This window comes from Convolutriloba macropyga, chromosome 13, assembly GCF_964194025.1.
Source record: "Convolutriloba macropyga chromosome 13, txConMacr16.3, whole genome shotgun sequence".
Classification (NCBI taxonomy): domain Eukaryota; kingdom Metazoa; phylum Xenacoelomorpha; order Acoela; family Convolutidae; genus Convolutriloba; species Convolutriloba macropyga.
The window spans coordinates 38,989,115-39,013,607 of NC_134480.1; the positions used below are offsets into that span (position 1 = coordinate 38,989,115).

The following is a 24,493-nucleotide window of genomic DNA, read 5'->3' on the forward strand; positions in this document are numbered from 1 at the left end:
AAACTCAAGATACAGCACCAGTTTTTGTTGATACAAAAGACAGCTAAATTTCTTCATGACATGGGGGCTCAAACTAATCCTCAATTAAAATTAGAACTCGTAGATTTACCTACTAGGAGATATAAAATGAATGGTGTTGATATAACTCTAGAGCAGGGTGCATTTTTAGTTAGGGATATGTATATGAATTTTCAAGGATTTAAGGATTTACTGATTTTCTTACTAAATCAAATGTAACATATGATGATAAAGTTGAGGAAGATGAAAACAAAATTAAAAGGTTGTTAAAGGATATTAGGTATGATGTAGGAAAAGGGGATAAGAAAAGCGCTAGATATAGAACAATAAAACGTATAATGGGGTTAAAAGATGATGTAATTGGCAGGGGTTTAAATAGCAACCCTAACTCAAATTGCCATTTAAATGGTTTAGTAGAAAGACTAGAATTAATAATACTAAAAACAAAAACTGGTCATGATGGATTATATGATGAAATGCTAGATATATCTAAGCAACTATTTTCTAAGAATATTATTGATCAAGAGCAACTAGATAATTTTTTTTTTTAACTATGGTAAATAAATAATGATGGAAAATCAACAACAACTATTAGCTAAAGAAGTATTCAGTCCTCAAATAACAAAGTTTAGAAGAGAAAGAATAATACCATTATATAAAGATGAAACATGGTCAGCTGATTTAATTGATAAATCATTTCTAAGTAAATACAATAATAATTATAAGTTTATATTAACTGTTATGGATATATTCACAAAATATGCATGGGCTATTCCTTTAAAGAATAAATCTGGTCTATCTATAACTATTGGTTTTAAAATAGTATTAAGTGAACATCCACAGGGTGGCTCTGAAAGTCAAAAAACAGAAAAGTTATGGGTAGATAGAGGTAGTGAGTTTTACAATAAAACATTTAAATCTCTACTTAAAGAATATGAGACAGAACTATATTCTACTTGTAGTGATTTAAAAGGTGTCTTTATAGAGAGATTCATTAGAACATTATTACATATAATTAATAAACCAATGTTCATTGACGGTGATGGTAATTGGGTAAATATATTAAATGATGCAGTTATAACATATAACAATAACATTCATTCAACAATTAATATGACACCAGTTGATGCTTCTAATAATCCTGATAAAGTTAGATATATCAGGGAACCTGCATCGCAGATTATATCTACTTCTACTAAGATTGAACCAAAATTTAAAGTTGGTGATTATGTTAGAAATGCAGATAAACGTAATATCTTCTCTAAGGGATACATTTCTGATTGGATTAGAGAATTGTTTAAAGTTAATAAAGTTCTAAACATACAACCACCAACATATAAAATAGAATATATCAATGGAGAGATAATAGAAGGTAAATACTATGAACAGGAACTATTAAAATTCGAGTTTGACTTTGAATCTAATAATAAGGTTTCAGAATCATTAAATATATTTCTTAATATAAATAATGACAAGAAATAGATTTAACCAAGCGAAACATCAGATGGGGAATGGAAACAACTTAACACTAAGTAAGGCTCATGGGTTATTCCTAGAAGATAATGATAATATTGATATGAAGGATATCTATAAAATTACGAATGTACATCCTCCGAAAAAGATGAAAAAGATGTTGTTAATAAAGAGTATTGAGACAATAACTTAATATCCTCTTCTAATAAAATAGACATTTTAAGTAGAAAGATAACTGAACTAAGAAAGGGTGACTTTGATAAAGTTACAACTAAAACCTTACAACTAAATGAAACACAAGTTAATTAAGAACTAATTAAAGAATTTATTAAATCAGCAAATGAAGTCTCAAATACTGTTAAGTTTTGTAATAAAGTTGCTGCTGATACTATCTCTAAATATAATCAATTAAAACAAGAGTTTGATAATAATAAATTTAATCAGAATATCACTGACATGCAACTAGATGATATGTTTACTATGGGTCTAAAAGTATTTAAAGAAATTAATAAAAAGACTAATTCTGCCGTTGATGAAGCACTTATAAAGAGTAAAAGGACAATAGTAAAATATATAATTGCTATACTTTTACGAAGTACGTTAGTTGATAATAAAGAGCAAGCAAGACTTGAGAAGCATTATGGTTTTAAACAAGAAGATATAACGAAAGAAATAGAAAGTTTTTTACTAATGAAAATAAGCAAAGCTTTGACGGAGTCCATGACCTATCCGAGTGAGAATTTACTATATCCCAACTTGTCAACCGTTGATGAACAATACATAAATGAAAAGATTCAAGCCAAAATTAAATTTAACAACAATATTAACATTATAAAAGATATTAGAAATTATTATGAAATTGAAACTAATAACTATAATAAGAAGTTAATTAGATATAGAAATTATATTAACGTAGCTGAGATAACAGAAATATTATTATCATCAATAGCAACAACGGTAACAACAACATCAATTGCATTAACAGGTATAGGATTACCTTATTCTATACCAACAGCTTTTGCTACAGGAACTGTTTGTGGTTCATTATCAAATACAATTAATACTAAAATAAGAAATAAAATTATAAAGTATTCACAAATGTATATTTAAAAAAAAAACAGTTTAGCGACAAGTTTAATAAACTATCAACTAAATCAATGAAATATAATAAAATAGATAATGATGAATATAATGAATTAGTCAAGGTATATGAAGAATATAGGAAGAACAAGAAAAACAAGCTGAGTATTTTTTTAGATTAAAGATATTAGTGTTTAGTAATAGCAATGTTTTTAGTAATAATAATATTAGTATTATTATTTATAGATAGATATAGAATTTTAACTGAGACTATAGTCTTAGTCTTAGCCATAACTAAATTATATTTTCTTTGTACCTAAATATAACCCTCTTCCTTTTTGTGCTACCTTTATACCTTCACCAGTAGTTGCAAATTTAATTAAATCAAGTGTGGCTGATAAAGCAGCTCTAGAGTTTCTAGATGCACCTGCACTTCCTATTTTACTTGCTATTTCTAATGCTCTTACAGGATTATTAGCAACTTTCATTCCGAAGTTAACTGTAGCTCTATCAAAACTTTTAAAGAAATCTTTCAATCCTTCTGCCTCTATTGTTACATCACTGACAGTCATTGACTTATTTCTCTTACATTTAACACAATTACCCTTTAACATTTTAGTTTTTTTTGAAGTAATAGCTCCACTTATGCTATTAGCACCACTATAATGTCTACCTCCTACGCAATATGAATTATTTTTGAACTTATTTAAAAGACTCATTTCTATATATAAAAAATAATCGAAGTTAAAAAGTATAATCCCTTTGTTGTTTTTAAGCCTAAGCCTAAGCCTAAGGTTAGGCCCAAGGCTAAGATTAAGCTTGAAGGTGGAGGTTTATCTCTAGAGAATAAAAACAAACTAGATATTATTTATGCTAGAGGTTTTGTTAAGACAAGTAAGAAATAGTTATAATGACTAGGGCTATAGTTATAATTATAATTATGATACTATATCAACCATCCTATTTCCATCACTATTCACACTAATAAACTTTCCAGTTAATACTAATGCTTGACAAATGACATCGGCAACTGCAGCACTAAATTTAAAATTATGTTGTGTTGGTTGTGGACCTAAATGATCAGTTTGATATCTAGTATCAAATACATATATTCTATAACTGCTTTTGAATGTTCTATGATTTATATATCGTTTTGTATTATGTGGTAGCCCATTATAATCTTTATTAAAGCTAACAATCTCTTTAAAAGCCTCGATATAATTATTGGTACCATAATTAATATTCATTCTATCCTCAGGATAAAACTCGCTACCAATCTTACAATAACATTCAGTAACATTCATTATATCAAATCTACTTACATCATGAGTTTGTTTATTAACATTATCATTTTCAAAATCAACTATTATATAATTTGATCTTTCCATACCACTTTCCATACCTAGATCAAACAAGAAATTAGTAGCATTGGTTACATTCTTATAAAATGTCTTTCTTTCATAATAGCTAAAGTCTACATTATTCTTTTAACTTAAACCCTTTTGCACAATAATTCTATTGTCATTACTATGATTAATACTGGGCACACACCATGATATATCTCTAATATCTATATTACCACCATTACCAACTGCACCAGGATTAGCATTAATTCTATATAGAGCTCTATCATTATTATTTCTTTTTAATATAAGTTTAAATCCTAAACCGTATATAATCTTTTCTAAATCATTTGCAAAACCAAATAGATCACTCATCTTAATCATCATATACATATCACCTCGTTATGCAGCAATATGGTCACCTTTAAGTTGACTATCTCTATTACCTTGGTTTCCAACAAAACTACTCTCATATTCATCATCAGTACTAGTTAATAACTTATACATCAATAGATTAGGATGGCAATGATCTATATATTCAATAGTCCTACCACCAATAGTTTCAAGTTTAACTGAACCAAACAATGCCATCATACCATAATTAACTTATCCAATATTAGCATCATTAGCAAATACACCACCAGAATCATCTGATACAACATATTCTATCTCTAAATATGAATCACGCAAATTTAAATGATTCTCTTCTCTATTGAGTATGATATTAATGTTAGTATTAACCGTATTCATTGTTGCTAGATTATTTGGTTTATACTTTATAATCCTATTTTTGTGTATATCATTACTATAACCATAAATTGTGTCCAAATTAAAATCCTTTTTTGTAAGTCAAAAAATGGCTGACAACCTAATTCTATATGAACTACAAAAGATAAATGAAACTGTAACTAAAACTAAAGAACATACACTTAACTTTGGAATGATAAAGCCAACAGAAAAGTTTAACTATAGTGAACCTATACTTAACTGGTCAAAATTAGGTTTAATTAGATTATCTGTTTACAATTCAGTGTTTAATGTGAATAGGGGGAATAATCAATTCTTATATGCTAGTACTGTTACAGGAGACTAAGAAGCTTTACCTAAGGTTCCTAGTTCTGACCCTAACTTTACCCATATCCTCTAACCCTATCTCTACCTCAAGCCCAAACATTACATCTATACTTAATTATAATTATAAAGGAATCCAATTGCTATATTCAACTATTACACCGGGAGCATATGAGTTAACTGACATAGCAGAATTAATAAACGAAGAAACTGAGGGCAATGTTATAATAGAACCTGATAAGAATACGATGAAATGTTTAATGGAAATAAAACAGGGTGCAATTAGCTTTGATATAGAAAACTCAATAGCCTCATTACTAGGATTTAGAAAAATAGTTTATAAAAAAGGTAAATATAAATCTCAGAAAATTATTGATATTATGGGTTTCAATAATATTAACATTCATTGCAATTTTATATCTGGAGCTAAAGATAATGGTAAAGACACAGATATATTATATACTTTTAATCTAACTGAACCACCAGGTTACTTGGTAAATATTATATTTATAGAATATATAAATAAAATATATAGAGTTTCATATCAAAGATGAGTATAGAAGACCTATAGACTTTAATGGCGATGTATTAAGTTTTACGTTGCATCTAACATAGTTAGCAGACTGAAGGTCTGTTTGCGTTAACAACTTCGTTGATCTAGTGTAACTAGCACTTTGTTGATCTGACGTATTCAGCTGGGCGAAGCCCCCTCTATGTTAACAGCTAAACTTAGACTTAGACCTAGACTTAGACCTAGACTTAGACTAAACAGTTGCTATTTCTCTAATAATCATAACACATTTTGAAATAATATTTTCCCTTAAAAAATAATAAAAAATGTTTAGTATTAAATGTGATGAACGTAAAAAAAAGTCCTGGGCTCAAAGTTGTAATTGGTGTCAGGGTAAACCATATCAATGTTTTGTATGTAATAGAGTTATAACATATAGAGATAAACATGATCATTTACTAGAACATTTTAATAATCCTGATCAATATCTAACATGTAGAAAGTGTAAATTATATGAACATATCTCTCAGTTTATATTTAAACAATTTTATTGTAGGTTATGTACTAAAGAAAAATTTGGGAGATTGAAACCAAGTGAAGCAGGGAAACCAAGCGAGGCACCAAATTGTATAATGATAAATAATTTACAAAACTCTCCGATCCTAATTAATTCTTAGTTTACCATTAAAATTTTTATTTTTAGTTATATCAATGACAATATAATTATAAGTCTCCCTCCATACCTTATTACATATATTAGCAAAATCATTATAACTAAGTTCAATATTATTAAAGAAATCTTGATATATCGATGCTAGGACTTTACCTCTTTGTTCAAATAAAATAAATAGATTACAGTTCTCTCTAACACTCTGCCTATCCAGAGAGAACAGGTTTTGATTATGATATATCATATTGCAATTATTATGTCTACCTCTACAAAAGTATTCATTAATAACTGGTTCTTTGGCTCTAACATCATCGAATATCAATAGTTTATTTAAGTCTTTGGGTAGTTTATCAGGAGATGGTAAGTTTTTTATATCTTTAATAAATTCTATAATTGCTTTTGGTTTTATTCTTTCTAATCCATTGTATTGATCACCAGTAGGACCAACAATGTATAGCTTATCAAAATATATACTAGCTAGAATTAGTTTTTTTAATAAGAATGTCTTACCGCATTCACTAGGACCAGATATTATACATCTAAAGTTATCTGGGAAGGTGGCTTCAGTAATTATATCATCATCAATTAGCCATAATTGTAGATCTTCATTTATATTTAAAGAGATATTGTTAGTAGGACTATTGTTATTAGGTTTACCCCTTTGATTTTCTTCATCAAATAGATCTGCCAAGCAGGTTTCCTGATATATAAAATTATCTTTAAAAATATCATTATCCTTATCACTATCATTATCATTAACATCATCAGCAAAGCTACTTCGTAGATCATTATCATTATCATTAACATTATCATTATCATTAACATTATCATTGTCATTAACATTATCATTATCATTATCTTTATTATTATCATTATCATTATCATTATCATTATCATTATCATTATCATTATCATTATCATTATCATTATCATTATCATTATCATTATCGTTATCATTATCATTATCATTATCATTATCATTATCATTATCATTATCATTATCATTATCATTATCATTATCTTTATCATTATCATTATCATTATCATTATCATTATCATTATCATTATCATTATCATTATCATTATCATTATCATTATCATTATCATTATTTTTATCATTACATTTATCATCTGCGAAGCAGGTTGGCATACCACGGACGGAGTCCGTGCCCTGATTAACTTTACAACCTAAACAAAAACACTCATTATATATTCCCGGATATTTAAATTGATTAACCAGAATATTCAAAGCACTCTTAATTCAAAATCCTCTATCAATAAGATAGATCATATTTAAACAATAAGCCCCACAATAAGATTCATCATATTGTTGTATTCTTTCATTAGAGCCTAGATCAACATATTCCACTGGGATTAATGGTGGTGTATCAACACCAAAACTATCAAAGTAATATACAGATCCCCTACTCTTCTTATAACTAAAACCCCATGTGTACCTTCAGTTGGATGCAGATTTACAATAATGTTGAAATTAGGTTCATTAATATTATCTGGAGTCTCATCTCTCATTACTATTTCTATTGGTGTTAGACTTATATCTTTACCTATATCCTTTATTCTGATATCGCCCATAGCACTATTATCAATATTAAATTTATTATTGAATTCCTCAAAAGTTAGGATAAGCATTTTTATATAATAAATTTAATAAGCCTAAGTCTAAGTCTAAATCAGGTCTATATTTTATATATAAAATTGGAGACAGGTAGCGCAGTTATAATTTTTATTTTCTTAATTGGAATTTGTTATATAATATATGATTCAATACCAAGAAAATATACAAAACTAGAAGAAAGCTTTGGTGGATTTATGAATAGGAGTCTAATTAGATTTGAATATGAAAAGTCACCATTACATACTATTGTTTATGGTGGAACTGGTACAGGCAAAACATATTTTATTAGACAATATTTAAAATTATACTTAGACCATAGCCAAGACCAAAACCAAAACCAAGACCAAAACCAAAACCAAAACCAAGACCAAAACCAAAACCAAGGCCAAAACCAAAACCAAGACCAAGCTGAAAATATAATTGTAGTGTGTAAAGATGACAGAGACTGGATAGATCCTGAGTCTAATAAGTTTTATACTGGGTTTAATAAATGTGATATAAACATGATCACAAAAAATAATATGCACAAATTTCAAAATTTTGTAATAGTACTTGATGATATGGGTGATAGGTTAAAAAAGGATATAGCTTATTATTTTACTGAAGGTAGACATTATAATATTCAAATAATTGTAATGTGTCATAAACCAGCTCAAATAATTAATACGGCAAGAATGAGTTGTGATACTATTTATTTAACAACTTATAAAGGACCTGATCTATTTAAAAACTTTAATGAGATATAAAAATGTGAACATGACTTTAGTAAAATAATTAGTGAGTTAAATAGTAACCATTATAATCGTACAGACGGAATTTATGATGAACTTCGTTATGGTATAATTAAATATAATAATAAGAAAAATATTTTTATTATTATTAATAGTAATAGAACATTGATATCTGATTCAAGAGTTGGTTTCCTTGATTTGAAAGCTCTTAGTTTAAAAGATAAATTAGAAAGAGAAGATATAATTAAACTTATAGCATATATGAAACCACTCATGATAAATGCAACAGGAAGAAATACCATTAATCATGATAATTATCAGTTTTATTTTAATAAACTTCTTACTTTAAATAATATTAAAATTCAGAATGATGTTTTAACAAAGGAGATGTTTAAAGCAAAAAGTTTTAAACAATTATCAAATATTGGTGGAATTATAGGTTGGGGTTTAGTTATAACTAGTTATGTTTATCCTGATTCAATAATAAAAACTGTTGGAGCCGTGGCAATGAGTGCAAGCAATATGTTGAATAGAGCAAACACTTTGGTTAACGTTGGATATGGAGAAGATCTGCCAATCAGGTTACCTGATGGTGAAACAGGGATAAAGTCCTATATGGGAAATGATTTTACTGATGGTGAAACATGGACAAAGTCCTATTTGCAATGTGATTATACCGATCTGGGAACCAGTTACACTGATAGTGAAACATGGACAGACTCCTATCTAAAAGATAGTTTAGTTATTGGGGCACGCAAATTTGTTACACCCTTAGAAAACCTACAAGAAGAATATATAAATGAAGAGATGGGAGTTTTGAATAGAAAGGGAGGAAAGTTTTTAACCAGACTATATGGAAATAATGAAGAATTTAAAGACCTTAAATTGATTTTAGATAAGAGGTGTAAAACTAATACACTCAATACGTTAGGAAAAAAAAATTTAGCAGAGTGTATCACATCTAAAGATGATACTAAAGATATAATTGAAATCATGGCTAAATATTATCCGCGAAGTGGTTACACCGATGGTGAAACATGGACAAAGTCCTATCTGCGAAATGATTAGGTAAATATTATAGTTTACCCTGTGATAAATGCTTTTAAAATGTTTAGAGAGTAACTATAAATATGGAAACATTGCTGTTTTAAAATATCATTATGAATCATGTCATAAAGATAAAACTGATAAATGTATGTGTGGTAATATAATACTAAGTGGTATTTGCGCTAAAAATTTTTCCCCATGGGGTTGTTCTTTAAAAAATGAATCTAGTTTTAGTTCTAGTTCTAGCTCTAGTTCTAGTTCTGGTTCTGGTTCTAGTTCTATCTATAACTCTAACTCTAACTCAGACCCTAACCCCAACCCTAACCCTAACCCTAACCCTAACACCAACCCTAGCCTTAACCCCAACCTTAACCCTAACCCTAACCTCAACCCTAACCTTAACCCTAACCCTAACCTTAACATTAGCCCAGAAGTCTTTATTAGAAGTTGTAATATATGTAATTATGTAAAACCACTAACTGATTTTGATGAGAGTAAGTATACATGTAGAAGTTGTACTTCAGCTAAAGTTAATTTTCCATATTGTGCTTCTGTTGTGAGATGTGATGGGATACGGGCTCATGTAAAGGAACAACATCCACATGTAGATATACCTAAAGGATTTAGTAGAAATCTGCGAACGGACGAAGTCTGTGGCAAGCCAAGCAGTTACACTGATTTGAGTGAGAAAACAATTAATCCCAGTTGGCAAAACAAGACTGTAAGTCCTTTAGTTATTAGCCAAACTGAGGAAAGTGTTCGTGTAAATATTATAATTTTGTATCATTTCTTATTCATAATGGGTTAAATATAGAAAAAGTAAAAAAAAATTTAAATTTATTGAAGAGTATAAATAATTTGAAATAAAAGTATAAAAAATAAAAAAAATATCAAAAAAGAGGGAATCACTCTATAAGAGCGAAAAAGAGCGATCTTTCTACTGGGGGATCACCCCGAATAAGAGTGAATCGCTCTTAAAGAGTGAAATGTAAATTTTGCTATGATTTTTTTGATTTTTTGTTTTATTTTTGATTTTAATTGGTTTTTGATTGATTTTTGATCGAATATAGAGAGAATGTATAGTAGTGTATAAAACAAGGAAATCAACAAGTAGTAAAATTTGGCCCTATTTGATATGCGCGATTGGCGTTTGGAGAACTGGCCAAATTTTGCTGGTGGTTGATTTCCTTGTTTTATCCACTACTTTAACACTGTTCTCCCAGACATTGTTTGGACTGAGCACTGTTTGACCGACTAAATTTTTGTTGTGAGGAATGAGATCAGAGGCAACCAGTTTGCCCAGCAATTTATAAGATTGTCACCCGGACTTGAAGCTGAGAGCGTTTGAGCGCTGAACCAGCATTGCTAATTTCAGCGTAAAAACTTATTTCAGTTCTGAAACATTGCATCTGCAAAATATTTTAAGTTCCCCTATGCGCAGTTCTTCTTCATTATGATTATTTTGAGGTAATTGAGTTCGCACACACTAAACTTATTCTGTATAGTCTGACACTCATACACTAACATTAATTCTGAGCAGAATATTGTCATACAATTGCAGCTTACAACTATAAAACTTTAGTAGTATACACAATATTTTTACATAAGCTAATGTGTGAGAAATTACCACAAAGCACATTTAGCTTAGTGGTTACGTCTTGATACGCAAATTAAATGTTACAAGTACCCATGCGGGTGTTTGGGTCGCATATAAAGCAAACATTTATGGCGGGAGTTTAGCTGAACATTTTATTTTTTGATGCAGTAAATTTTGCGCAAAAACCCAGAATGGCCGGTTTAAATTGGGACATGAATATAAAACTGGCCGACCTAAAAACAGGATGTATCTAGACTGATTCAGCGCTGAATTGCTCTGTCACCAATCTCCGTTCAAACCCGATCTCAGGCGCCATTTCATTTGTTTATCGTCATCAAAATTTCCTAAATTATCTCTTTATATGAAGCGTGCGAGCCAATAAAAAAACTTATGAAGTCAAAAAATTAACAGAACTCTGAAATGCCGTTTGATTCGTTAAGATTTTTTGGCGAAAAATTTTGGCGACTATTGAATACCTCAGAAAACTGCACTCATTTTGTACAAAATGTGGCTACACTAAGCAAATATAAAATGGAAATTGGCTGCACCAAACTTTATATAAAATTAGAGAGTTTGAAGTGCAGTTATGGCGTATAGATAAATTTCGCAACCCTGCTGCAACTTTTTCATATGACATCACTCTTATATTTAAGTTTTTTTACAGGTTTTTCTAAACTAAACAATCCTCGATCAACAGCGAACAAGCAGTCACCCATAATCACACAAAACTTTAAAGTTTTAAGAAAATTGTTGTTTTTGGGTTTTGTTTGTCTACTTATATCTACTCTAATTTTTTTCCGTGTAACTTCAGGACTGTTTAGCTCTCTTGTATAAATAAAATACTAAATTAAAAAGTTAAATAAATGAGACAGTATTTATTAAGATGTTGTCATTTTTTTCTAAAAAATGTTTTCTTGTACTTGTTTTTCTAACTATAAGTAGTCCAATTAATCACATCACTTTTATATTTTGCTTTTTCGAAAAAATTCTATTCTAGTATTAAACACAAACATCTTCTAAAAGGCAAAATTTTTGGAGAAAACGAATGCTTTGTACATAAGCGTTTCACAAATTATAAAAAACAACATTTGTTTTTCAATGGGTAACTATTGGGCGGTTTACTTTTTCCTCTAAAACAAACGCTCTCAAAAACGTTGCTCCCATTGCTCAGTTTGTTGCTCGTATTGAATAAATTTGACAACTTATAAACTCTTTTTTTTGTTTTGCAAAATCAGCACTAACTTTCTTCGCAATATTTTGCTTATAATTTGCTGAGTAGCATTTTGTTAATTTTCACATTATGAATTTCTTGTTAAATATAGAACTTGAAGTTGATCATTGTAGAAATAGTTGAAATAGTGAACAAAGTTGAAATATTTTTACAAGAATGAGAAATGCTAGTGACAAAAAATAAGATTGATTTTTAAACAGAAACAGTTGTTTTTGGAGAATTTGTTTTGTTTGAAGACGCAATCAAGTAGATGGGTTATAAGATTTAAATATCAGACGGATTTGTTATAACAAAAATGAACGCTTGCCACTTTCTGCCAATTGTTCGGCTTGTAATGTAGACCTTTAAGTGTACCCTCAGTAAATACACAGGAACCAGCTGTCTGCATCAATTGAATATTTAAATAAGAAAACAGCATTTTTAAATTTGCAACAAACAAGCATTGCAAATTTTTTCTCTCAAAAAATCGTGGAAATAAAATAAGTTATTTGAGAAAATTAGGTTACCAAATTTTTGAACAGTTCCCAACTGTTATCCACTTTGAACATCTTTGTTTTGAGAAGTAGCGAGGTAGTGTCAACAAAATGGCAAAATGAGCCAAAATTTTCAAAAACAGCTATATACCATAAGTAATTTCATGTCAGTGAAAACATTTTATTTTGCAATATACTTATTAGGCTTACAAAATCAAGGGTGTTCAGAGACAGGCAAGATCCTCAAAAATTCCAGTTGCTTTGGAATTTTCAAAGAATATGAAGCATACAATTTTTCAAGTCCGAACGGGTAAATTGGTCTCGATGCTGAATTTTTCTTCATCAGGCAAAATTTTTAAGTTTTTGCAGTTCTCCAAATATCAATATTGTGTAGCTTCTTTGGGCCAAAAACTATATGTAATAAAAAGTTGTGAGAAAAATTGAGTGGAAAATATGATTTGGTCGTTTTGAAGCAACAATGATTTTTGAAAAGCGAGCTTTTTGACATTTCCCGGGTCAAAGTTTGGCGGTGAATTTTTGCAAGAATTGCGGTGAAAATAAATAATTTTCACCGCGCATTTCTTACATCTTTTTGCGGTGAATGTGTTGAATATATCGGCGAATTATTTATTTTCACCGCATTCGCCGCGTTTCTTACAAAAATCACCAAAAAAACTTGACCCGGATTGATGTTTCATGAAAATATTTATCTTACCGATGAAGTGCTTTTTTTGAACTGGCACTCCCCCCTCGTGTACCACCAGTAATTTTTCCTCTCAGAAATGTACCCTCTTTCCATCAACACAAGAATAGCCACCGTCAGTTTCTTCAGCAAGAACGACCCAGAGGGAGTGGCTATTCCATAATTCTTGGAATTGAGGTTGTTCCCAATCTGGCGTGTGTTGCATGGCAGTTGCTGGTTGTGATACTCGTTCATTGTTGATTCGAGAAGGAATGCGTAGTTTTGGTTCTCGCGCACGGCGTCAACACCTCCCTGGACCTGTAAAGGAAAACGAATATTAGAGACCGTAGTTATTGAATTGAAAGACCCATGCACCTCACCCCCGTTACCACCACCCCTCAGCAGTGGCGTTTATGAGCTCCTGTTACAAATTTGAGGTACGAGACGAAGAGGGTCTCTGATTAGACCTTTTTTGAGAGCACATGGTCTGAGGAAGACTGTGCTCAAAATTACAGGATCTCGGTTTCAGTTTGAACGCAAAAAATAAGGACAAGGATCTGAAGTTTTTATCAAATATTATAAGAGAATCAAAACGATAGTTTCTTCTTCTTTTTTATCATGGTAATGGCGAGAAATGTGCTCGCAAGAATGCTCACTAGTTGATCCACACGGGCTTATGGAAATAAAAAATTTGAATGAGTACTCGATTCGGGGCCTTTCGCAGTGATGAAATTATGCAGTTAGCATTAGCAATATTGTGCCAAAAATGTTCATTCACAAAAAACTTACCGATGGCTTGAAAGTATCGCGACCTTCCATAAACTTGTACATTCTTTGAAACGTCCCGATTTGTGAAGTCTTGAAGAACGACTTACTCGAACCGGAATCCAACGTCCCGTATTCAATAGCGGTCTGGCCTGCCAAATCTTCCGCCCCATTGATCGGAGTTTTCATTCTGTCCACCGTCAAAAATGCCGCCAAATTAGCCGTATAACTGCTGATTATAATAAGCGTGAAAAACCACCAACCTCCGCCCACGATTCGGGACGAGATTGGGCTTTCCTTCGTACACATATCTTCACCCCGTTGCAAAACTGCGCCCAAAGTTAGGAAGAAACAATTCGAAAGGGTATACTTGAAATCCTCATCCTGATTGGCCCGATCTTCGGGTCGCATCCAGGCTCGTAAACTGATCCGGGAAACAACAAAGTAAACAACACTTACCGAAATATAGGATAAAATAATACACATCCAAATATCAGTTTGTAAAGGAATCAAAAACGAAAACATATTTTCCTCCTTGTCTTGAATTTTCATCATAATGCTTACACCCACGTCCATATATGGTTTTGTAAAGTCGACAACCCGTTGACGTTCCGAAGAAATAGTAAGCGGCGCAACCGCAACATCGGCTTGTCCACGCATTAATTCCCCAATCATTCCGTTCCAAGAACCGTTAGTTTCCTCCTCCCCGTACAACCCGTCGTGAACAAGATGTACCTCAAACGTCATGTTAGTTTCGCGCGCAATTTCATTGAGCATGTCAATGCAGAAGCCTTCGAAATTTTCGATTCCTTCTGTGACGTCACCGCGTCGGTCTTTTTTGATCATGGTGAATGGTTCCGTTATTATAGTGACTACGCGGATTACAGAGTTGGTGAGGGTTATTGTCGAGGGTTCTTCTTTTTTATGTTCAATGAATTTGTACCTAAAAGAGAGAATTTCTTTTTTAAAATATATTTCTTAATAATTATCGCTTCTTCACCGCTTAACCAAGTTAACAGGTCACAGTCGTCGAGAAAAGGGATCTTTTCCATTTGTGCCCCCCCCCGTGAAAGAGCACGTGCCATTGCATAAAAATTTATTATGTTAAAATTATGGCACGTGCGTCTGGGGGTGCAAATAATATGCGCCCACTAAGCTGGGGGGGGGGGGGCACAAACGGAAAAGATCCGAGAAAAGTAATTACTGAAGTGCCAATTTTAAATTTTGGTTTGTATGGTTTGTATCCTACTGAGTTCTTTCAGCGAACAGAGTTTAGAGCTTCTAGAAACCTATTCGAGGGTCGCGTAACATATTGAGGGTGACGGATTACAAACGGAAAAGATCCCTGTAATCAGAAAAATAATGGTTGAAGGTCATTTTTTCTACAGTTGTGAATTTTGAGTTTTCTTTTCTCGCAAAACGCTTATTAATTAACTTTTTCCTGCCTTAGCCTGATTTAAGACCTTTAAGATTTGTTTGTGTGCCCCAGTGTAGTGTGTGCATTTTATTTGCTCCGCATAGGGCCACGTGCTATATTATCTGATAATGTTATGGTAGTGATTGGCACGAGAACTATGACTGGGATGCATAAGGTATACTGGGGGCACAAATCGGAAGATCCCTTATACTCCTTCCTCGTTTCCTTCCTCGTACATAAGACGTAGGAAGAGATCTTTTCTGTTTGTGCCTCCACTGGGTTATGCAATCCCACTCCCCCGTTACAGAGCACGTGCAATTACATGTTAAATCATTATGTAGTAAATTCATGCTTTTTGTTACTGTCGTATATGGTTCATGCATGCATTTTTCATTACATTGTAGACAACAGTGATGTCAAATAATATTCTAACTGTTGTCCACAAACCAAAAAGAGTCAAAATCGCCAAGTGTATCATTTCCTAGGTAAAGTTAACACATGGAAAAAATAATGCGGATTTTTTTGATGTTTTATGAAATAACAAGCAGTAGTTTTGGGCTGTAAACAAAACCGATTTTACTAAAAGCTGGTTCACTTGTTAAAAAATTTTGTATACTTAAGGTTAAAAAATTATTCACAGGCTTCAAAATAATTACCTTTGCGTTTTCTTATCCGCCATGTGGTGATTTCTGGCTTTTTAAAAGAAAATTGTAAATTTTGGGCTCATAATTTCAAAAACAGGTAATTATTGACAAAAAAAGTTGGAGGCAAAGCTGAAAATCTAAACAGTGAAGTATTTAAAGCGATCAGTTCATTGTTCTAGCATATATCATTTGCACAAAATGCAAAAAAAAGATTGTACAGTGAGAGTTTTCAAACGCTCTGTCAATAATTTTTGGTTAATAATTATTTATTAGATATACACACATAATTGCAACCGATAATCACCGCAATCTTGACCACAAATTAACAGGTTAACGAACTAGGTCATAAAATTTTAATTTTAGCAACAAATACAATGAGCGGACTTTGCGGTTTTTCTGGACCATCAAGCAAATTTCCGTTTTTACGAGAAGTTTTTTTTGGTTAGTCTAAAACAGAAAGGTGAAAACTGAAACTTACTCTGAACTATATAAAATGAATGTTGCGTTTAATTTGCAATTTGTCAACATGTAACTTTAACAACCCCGGTATCCCAATTTACAATTTTTATGATTTTTTTCTAAAATTGTTACCCGTTCGAATCGTCCCAGGACCCAACAACAACATTAGGTGTTTTGGTAGACGCCGCGTTAGCCTGAACAATATCCAGCTTGAAATTTTTCCTTAGCCCGTTGGAATCAAACTCAATATTTCCAGAAAATCCAGACATTTTCAGTTTTCTCAGTTCTTTCGCGATAATGTATCCGGCAAGAGGGCTGATTTGACAGTCTAGGCAAGGTTTCACTTGTTGACGGGGAGGGGACTGAAATGAATGCATTACGGGGTCAAATGCGTCCAGGGCTCTCACAATCACTGGGTCGGAGTAGATCTTGTTAAAAATTTGATGGAAGTCGGCAAGCAGGGCTAACTCGTACTGAAACAAAAAAAAATGCTAAAAACCTAAACAATAATCTTTGGAGAAAATAATGAAATTTAGCACTACTGTTGAGTACGGAAACGAAAATGTTACGAAGTAAATGGACGAATTTTAGCCAATCAGAATTGAGTATTTATATTCAAATTTAAATGCGTATAAAACGTTCTAATATACGTAGAAAGTTCCGAAAAAGTTCATTTAACCTAATTTTAAGTAAATATAACCACTATATTTATCGATTAAGCTGGTTTTCGACTTAATATTTTTAGGTTTTCTAGACAATTGCCGATTGAATACGAACTGATTTGACGTCAATAACATCAGACAAAAAACCAGTAAAAGAGCATCGAAAAAACATTGCCGTCTAAGCTTTCACTTGTTGCTATGATCATCGCTAATGCTATGTACGTTGTCTACTTACGTTGCTTTCAGAACACGTTGCTTTATATATGAAAAAAGATATAATTGAAGCCTTATCGGTAGACTGTTTTTGACCTATTTACAGCTACATTTTGGTGCCGCTCCTTACTGAGCCACCTTTATTTTAACAAAAAACTCATTCGAACTTCGTATCGAAATGAGAAATACAGAAGGACAGTAAGAGAAGGCAGTAAGAAAGAGGACAAAAAGTCAAGCGCGGGACAGGCTAATTTTTTCAAAGTTGTGGTGCGTCCATGCCACCAGTTCCAGCAACCGAAGCAACCTGCAATTATCCAGACACAGAACCCCATTCGAGGTCGTGGTGGAGGTGCCGGTGGTCCCATTTTCAATTGCGGCTCCTCAGCCGTCCTTGGTTCAAGGTGCTCCTCGAATTACTTCACCAGTCATGCCTTATACAAAATACATCAAATGGACTGAAAACTGTATGACAGAACCAAATTTTTACACGAATTTTTTTGCAGTAAATTTATATTGAATTTAGACGGCAAGAAACCCAACCCCTGATTTATAATGGCATGGGGTAGTCAAATCAAAATTTTAGGATATCTGGTCACCAATAACCCCTACAGTTGAATTTTTAAGAGCGATAAAACATCGATTTTGAAAATTTTTGGTAGATTTACCAAAAAATTCGAAAAAATTGATATAGTTGGTTTGTATATCAAAAATAACCTCTGACATAGAGAAATTTGAGAGAAAATTATGATAAATTGTTCAATTTTGGAAATTTTTGGTCAATTTTGAGGCAATTTAAAAAACTTTAGAAAATTATTACTGAAAATTGATAAACCGTATTTCCGAGCATAAAGTTGACCTGTTTATTGAATTACCGTTCCGTATTCAAGAAATTGCCAATAAATTGACCAAAAATAGAGAAATTGAACAAAAGCATAAAAATTTGACAAATTTGTCAAACAAAAAAAAATCAATTTTCCAGCAAGAAGGTTCGTAAATTGAGTGAAACTCAATTAACAAGAAAAAGTTGTGAGAATTTTCACAACCTCCGGCCTACAAAAAAAAATTATCGAATTCCCAAAATTTTTCTCGTCGATCGTTTATGAACCGTTTTGTCCGTGTCCTTTTCGTCCTTTCACTCTTCAATTTTCCGTGTTACATTTTTTTTCAATAACGTCGCTCTCCCAAAACTTCGCCTTTCGTTTTTTCCGCTACTTTTCCGATTTTCGATGTACTGTGTCATATGTGATGAAGTATGTTGTTGTTTTGCTGAAGTATGTTGAGTATGCTAGTATGCTGGTTTGTTGTTTAGTTCTTATAGCTTCCTAGGATGTGACTTAAGTTTATTCTCGAGTTACGGCTGGATTGTCCGTTGACTTTTCAACTTTACTAATTTACTAGCCCTTCTGTTGTAGTATATTGATTTTGCTGCTGTATGTTTGTGTGTACCTGTACGATTGCTAGTTGGTTTGGTCCTGTTGCCTTCTAGGGTGTGACTTAAGTTTATTCTCGAGTTACGGCTGGATTGTTTCTCGACTTTTCCAACTATCTTAGTCTACAAACACACTACTGTAGTTTATTCAATTTTGCTGTAGTTTGTTTAATAACGTTAGTATGCTGATTGTTTGTTACGGTTTGGGTTTTGCTAGGATGTGACTTAAGTTTATTCTGGAGTTACGGCTAGTAAGTTTCTCGACCTTTTCATCCTATTAGTGTACTACTGCATTGCCGTAAAATAGTTTGTCGTTAAATTTGTCGTTATAGACCCATTATGAACTATATTAGATTGTCTTGCAGTAGCTTCTCTCCTTCTTCCTAGGGTGTGACTTAAGTTTGTTCTGGAGTTACGGCTAGGTTGTTTGCTTGAGTTTTTGCTGTGGTCTGCTAACATAGTTCTTTCCGAACTCATTTCCCGCCCGTTCTTTCCCACCGTCCCGTTTCGTTCCTTTTCCGGCACGTCCCGTTTCCGTTCTGTCGCGCATTGCTCGCTCGGCTTCTCGTCTGTCCCGTTTCCGTCGCGTTGCGCGTTGCTCGCTCGACTTTCCGCCCGTAACGTCTCCGTTTCGTCGCGCGTTGCTCGCTCGACGTCCCGTGTGTCCTTTGCCTCCCTCCGCGTTGAGCGCATAGCGTTCAGCGCTCCACTTCTGTTTTTGTCGGGCACAGTGTGCTCGACGACCTTATTTGCTCTTTGGGTGGTTTGTTTTACAGACTGTCTACAGTGTGCTGTGTTTGGTGTCTTTTGCGTTGGGTTCGTTTTGCGTGTATTAGGTTTGTTTGGAGTGTGCATATGAATTATAACCGTGTGCAGTGGTAGGATTGCTGGTCTTTGGAAATAATAACATCGTGATGTCTAATAGTCTTGATCAAAAATTCAAAAAGTTGTACGCTGCCAGGTCAAAGCGTGAAGCTGAATTGCATGCTATACATGAAGATATCCTTCATTGTTTAAATAATCAAAGCAGGCGAGTGAAAGTTGAACGCCTAGTAACAAAGTGCAACGAAGCATTTATGACTGTTGTAGACAAAAATGAGGACCTGATTGCATTTGCTGGAAAAACAGAGAATCCAAGTGCACTTGTTCCTTCATTAGAGTCTTACTTGGAAGCAATGACAACTAAGAATGACAAGATACTCACATCAGCACGAAACTACATCAACTCTGCTGATGATGAAATTAACGAGTTCCAGGAACCAAGGGCTTCCATTCGTTCTAGACTTCCCTCAATTATGACCTCGTCAAAAACATCTACTCAGCGTAAACATGATTACGTAATTGCTAAAATGAAGCGCGAAGAAATTGAAAAACAGAATGAGGCAGCCATTCGCCTTGCTAAACAGAAAAAGCAAATGGAATTAGATGAACTGGAGGAAAACAACAGGAAACGTTTGGCAGAGGCAACTCTGCAAGAATTTGAATTGCTGGACGCCGTTTCTAAAGGTAGCCAATCTGAAACAACTGCAAGTGCTAGGACCTCAATGAGAAGTGAAAAGGCTGTCCAAGACTGGATCAACACCTCACTTGCTTTAAGTTTCCACAATGAGGAGAAAACTAGTGAACCACAGGTTATGATTGACCCTCCAGAATGTCCTAGCCACAACAACGGCAAAACAGTGGAAGATCAGAGCACTTAAATTTCAAGGCATTCCATTCCAAAAAATTGTCGAGGCAATTACATTTTAAGCAATGAGACCTTGCAGCAACTCGACCCCTATTATACTCCACCTGAAAATTTTTTGGCTGCTGCTAACACACAGGCGTTGTACCAGGCGCACCTAAGGGCGCAAATGAATCAAACAGGCCAGCAAGGCATGGCGCTCTCAAGCATAACTAACCAAGGAACCGCGGATAGTCAGCCGCCTTCTGTACACGCCCCAGGGGCTTCTTCACCACTCATTCAACCGCCCATTCCACAGCCGTTCGCACCGCAAAAAAATCAGAATAATGCAACAGAGTTATTTCCAAACGCACGACTTCAAATTTCACAATCCAGGGGACCTGAAACATCAAGTCTGCCCAAGAATAATTCGGCCCAGCAAATATGCTCCCGACAACAAATTAATTGTGTCCCCCGAGCACCAAACGCCACTATTCCTACTTTTCCGACAACAAATCATCCAGCCCCCGCAATAAACGTTCCCCTGCACCCAAGCGCCCCAGCAAGTCCAAACATTCAACAGCACAACTCCAAACCCGCTCATCCTAACGTCCTTCCGATTCCGAACCCAGTCTTCGCACCTAACCTCACTGCTCCCATCCCTCAAGCCACTTTGGATAATCAGCCTCTCGTCAAAACATTTCAGAATAATAATAACCGAGTACACAAAGTTGTACGTTCCGTTGCTCCGCCTGTCCCAAATATGCCCAATATCCCTCTTGGCCAAAATTTTGTGCCAAATATGAGTCACTGGCGGTTTCCACAGCACAGACCGTCATTGTTCAACCAAGACACAACCACCGTGAATAGTCTGCCTCCAAATGTACACGCCCATATCGCACCATCAAGCACTTATGTTCCACCACGAATTTATCACAATTCGCCCCCTTTGATTGATATGCAATCACCGTTAGTCGCGCAGCAGGAAAACCTGATCGCGACTACTAATGTTGTACCTGGTCTAGCCACTCCGGTTTTTCAGCCAACATACCCCTATGTTGGGCCCACTCCGTTGAGTTGGAGCGGTCCGCAGGTGTCTGCACCTGCCCCTCCGATACCGGACAATGCGTCATTGATTAGGGAATTAGCTGATGCAATAACAAGCAAGAGAAACGACCCTTTGCCCGAGTGGAAACTTGCAGAGTTTAATGGCGACCCATTAAAGTGGCATGAGTGGTATGGTCAATTCAAAAGCGCGATCGACTCGCAGCCGCTCACTGATGACGTTAAATTGACGTACCTTAAAACACTCGTCACCGGTAAAGCAAAGATTGCAATTGCCGAGTTTGCTTACTGTGGTTTAATGTACAAGGATGCACTAAGGACTTTGGAACGTAAATTTGGCCAGCCACAGGCAGTCGTAAGTGCACACTTGGATAAACTAAACAGTTTTCCACCTCTTAAAATGCACAATAGTGATAACATCATAAACTATTCTGCTGCAATATCCAGTCTCGTTGGGGTTTTCAAGTCGTTATCATATGATGCTGATTTGAAGAGCGCTTCCCTACTTAACCAAGCGGTACAGAAGTTACCACCAAACTTGAAGGAGTCATGGTCACTCTTTACGGTTAAGAAGCACTGGGTTAAGCCTACCCTCCTTGACTTTAACGATTGGCTTAAAGAAAAGGCTGAGGCCCATGATCTTATGAAACAAAGCGCAACCAAGGCCAAACCTGAAGAGAACATCACTTCAGTAACCAAGACCAAAACAGCCTCAAAAGTGTTTGCATCAAACTCACAACAAAGGGAAACAAAGAAGCAAATGCCATCTTCTTCCACAAACACTTACTCTCGGTGCATTGTATGCAAAGGTAACCACCGGCTATGGGAGTGTCGAGTTTTCAAGGAAAAGACTCCAACCCAGAGAGCTAAGTTGGTGGCCGATAATAAACTTTGCTTTTCGTGCTTACGTGATAAGCACACATTCCGCCAGTGCCCTCAACCAAGAAAGTGCCGAGCAGAAGGGTGCAATAGTTCGCATAACACACTATTGCATGGAGCAGATAGGGTTTTCCCAACAAAACAGTCGACAAATTCCAATACCATTCAACCTTCTGGCAACACAGGTCAAAGTAAAGCAACTTCTAGTCAACTCCAGCCTAATAAGACCACAACAATGTCATCTGTTACTGATGTTAAGGGGCTCCTTCAGGTGACTGAATTGCAGTTGGTCAATTCGTCCGGTTTAGATACCAAGGCTTTAGTTTTGTGTGATACCGCCTGCAGTAACTCTTGGGTGGCCGGTAGTCTCGCAGATAGACTCGGTTTGCACGGTAAAGCACTAAAGCTAACTGTCAAGGGTATTAATACCGAAGAAGTAGTTGATACTAGGGTTGTTGAAGTCACTGTGAAACCAAGAGAACAACAAGATTTCGAACCATTCACCGTCAACCCTTTCGTTAAGGAGAGTCTGAACGTCGGCTCAGATATAATTAATGTACAGGCCCTGCAAGAGACCTACCCACACTTAGCAGTCCTTGATCCCGTGACATATTCCTATAAAGACATTGAGATGATACTCGGACAAGATGTCTATCATGCCATCCGCCCGTTAGAATACTTCTCTGCCGACGAGAAGCGTTCACCCGTTGCCGTACGCTTACCCATAGGTTGGGTCTTAAGCGGTCCGTTACCATCAAGTTCTTGTTTAACCTCAACGTGCTTTAAAGTGAATATCGAACATGACAATGAGTTAGCAAGTCAAGTAAAGTCATGGTACGACTTTGAATCATTCGGGGCAAACAAGCAGGTCGACTCCAGATCTGCAGCAGACGCAAGGGCTCATGAGATCCTTGAGAGTACCACCATACACAATGGCCTGAGATACGATGTCGGAATGCTGTGGGCAGCAGATAACACCAAGCTCCCAAATAATTACTTCTCATCCCTTGTGCAACTAAAATCTCTCGAAAAACGATTGGCTAAGGATGAAGACCTTAGAGAGAAGTATACTAGTACCATCAAGGAAGACCTAAACAAGGGGTATGTAATTGAGGTTCCGGACGCTCACAAGGTTGAGAAGCGGTCCGATAAAGAGTGGTACCTACCCCACCATCCGGTTTTAAACCCGAACAAACCGGGTAAGGTGCGTAGGGTGCTCAATGGAGCAGCAAAATTTCATGGCGCCTCACTGAATAAATCTTTGCTCACTGGCCCTGATCTGCTCCAAAACCTTATTTACAAACTTCTTCGCTTCCGACAACATCCAAATGCCGTCTCTGCCGACATCGAGGGAATGTTTCTACAGGTTGGTGTATTACCATCAGATCAACCATCACTTCGCTTTCTGTGGCGGGAGGACCCCACAACTAACGTTGTAGTGTATCAATATACGCGCCATATATTCGGGGCTAAAGACTCGCCCACATGCGCCAACTATGCATTACAACGCACTGCGAGAGACAATGCCAAGTTTTACCCCAAAGCTGCAAAAGCCGTCCTTGAAAACTTCTACATGGACGATTACCTTGACTCAGTGGAGTCTCCTGAGAAAGCCATCAATAGATCGAAGGAATTGGTACATCTTCTCCATCTCGGTGGGTTCAAGCTTACAAAGTTTGTAAGCAATGTGCAAAATCTGGCTGATCGAATTGATGGTTCGCCTCAATCTACTGA

General features: G+C 34.7%; 1 protein-coding gene across 1 annotated transcript in view; it reads right to left on the bottom strand.

The window, feature by feature from the left end:
- LOC142352047 (glutamate receptor 3-like) overlaps nucleotides 1-24,493 on the bottom strand; it is an 80,292-nt gene that overhangs the window by 15,302 nt on the left and 40,497 nt on the right. Inside the window, exons 6-8 of the mRNA XM_075404394.1 lie at nucleotides 16,981-17,321; nucleotides 14,353-15,271; nucleotides 13,597-13,881 (exon numbers count right to left, since the gene is read on the bottom strand). Of these exons, the coding sequence (XP_075260509.1) occupies nucleotides 13,597-13,881; nucleotides 14,353-15,271; nucleotides 16,981-17,321 (1,545 nt within the window). The remainder of the gene's footprint in view (nucleotides 1-13,596; nucleotides 13,882-14,352; nucleotides 15,272-16,980; nucleotides 17,322-24,493) is intronic.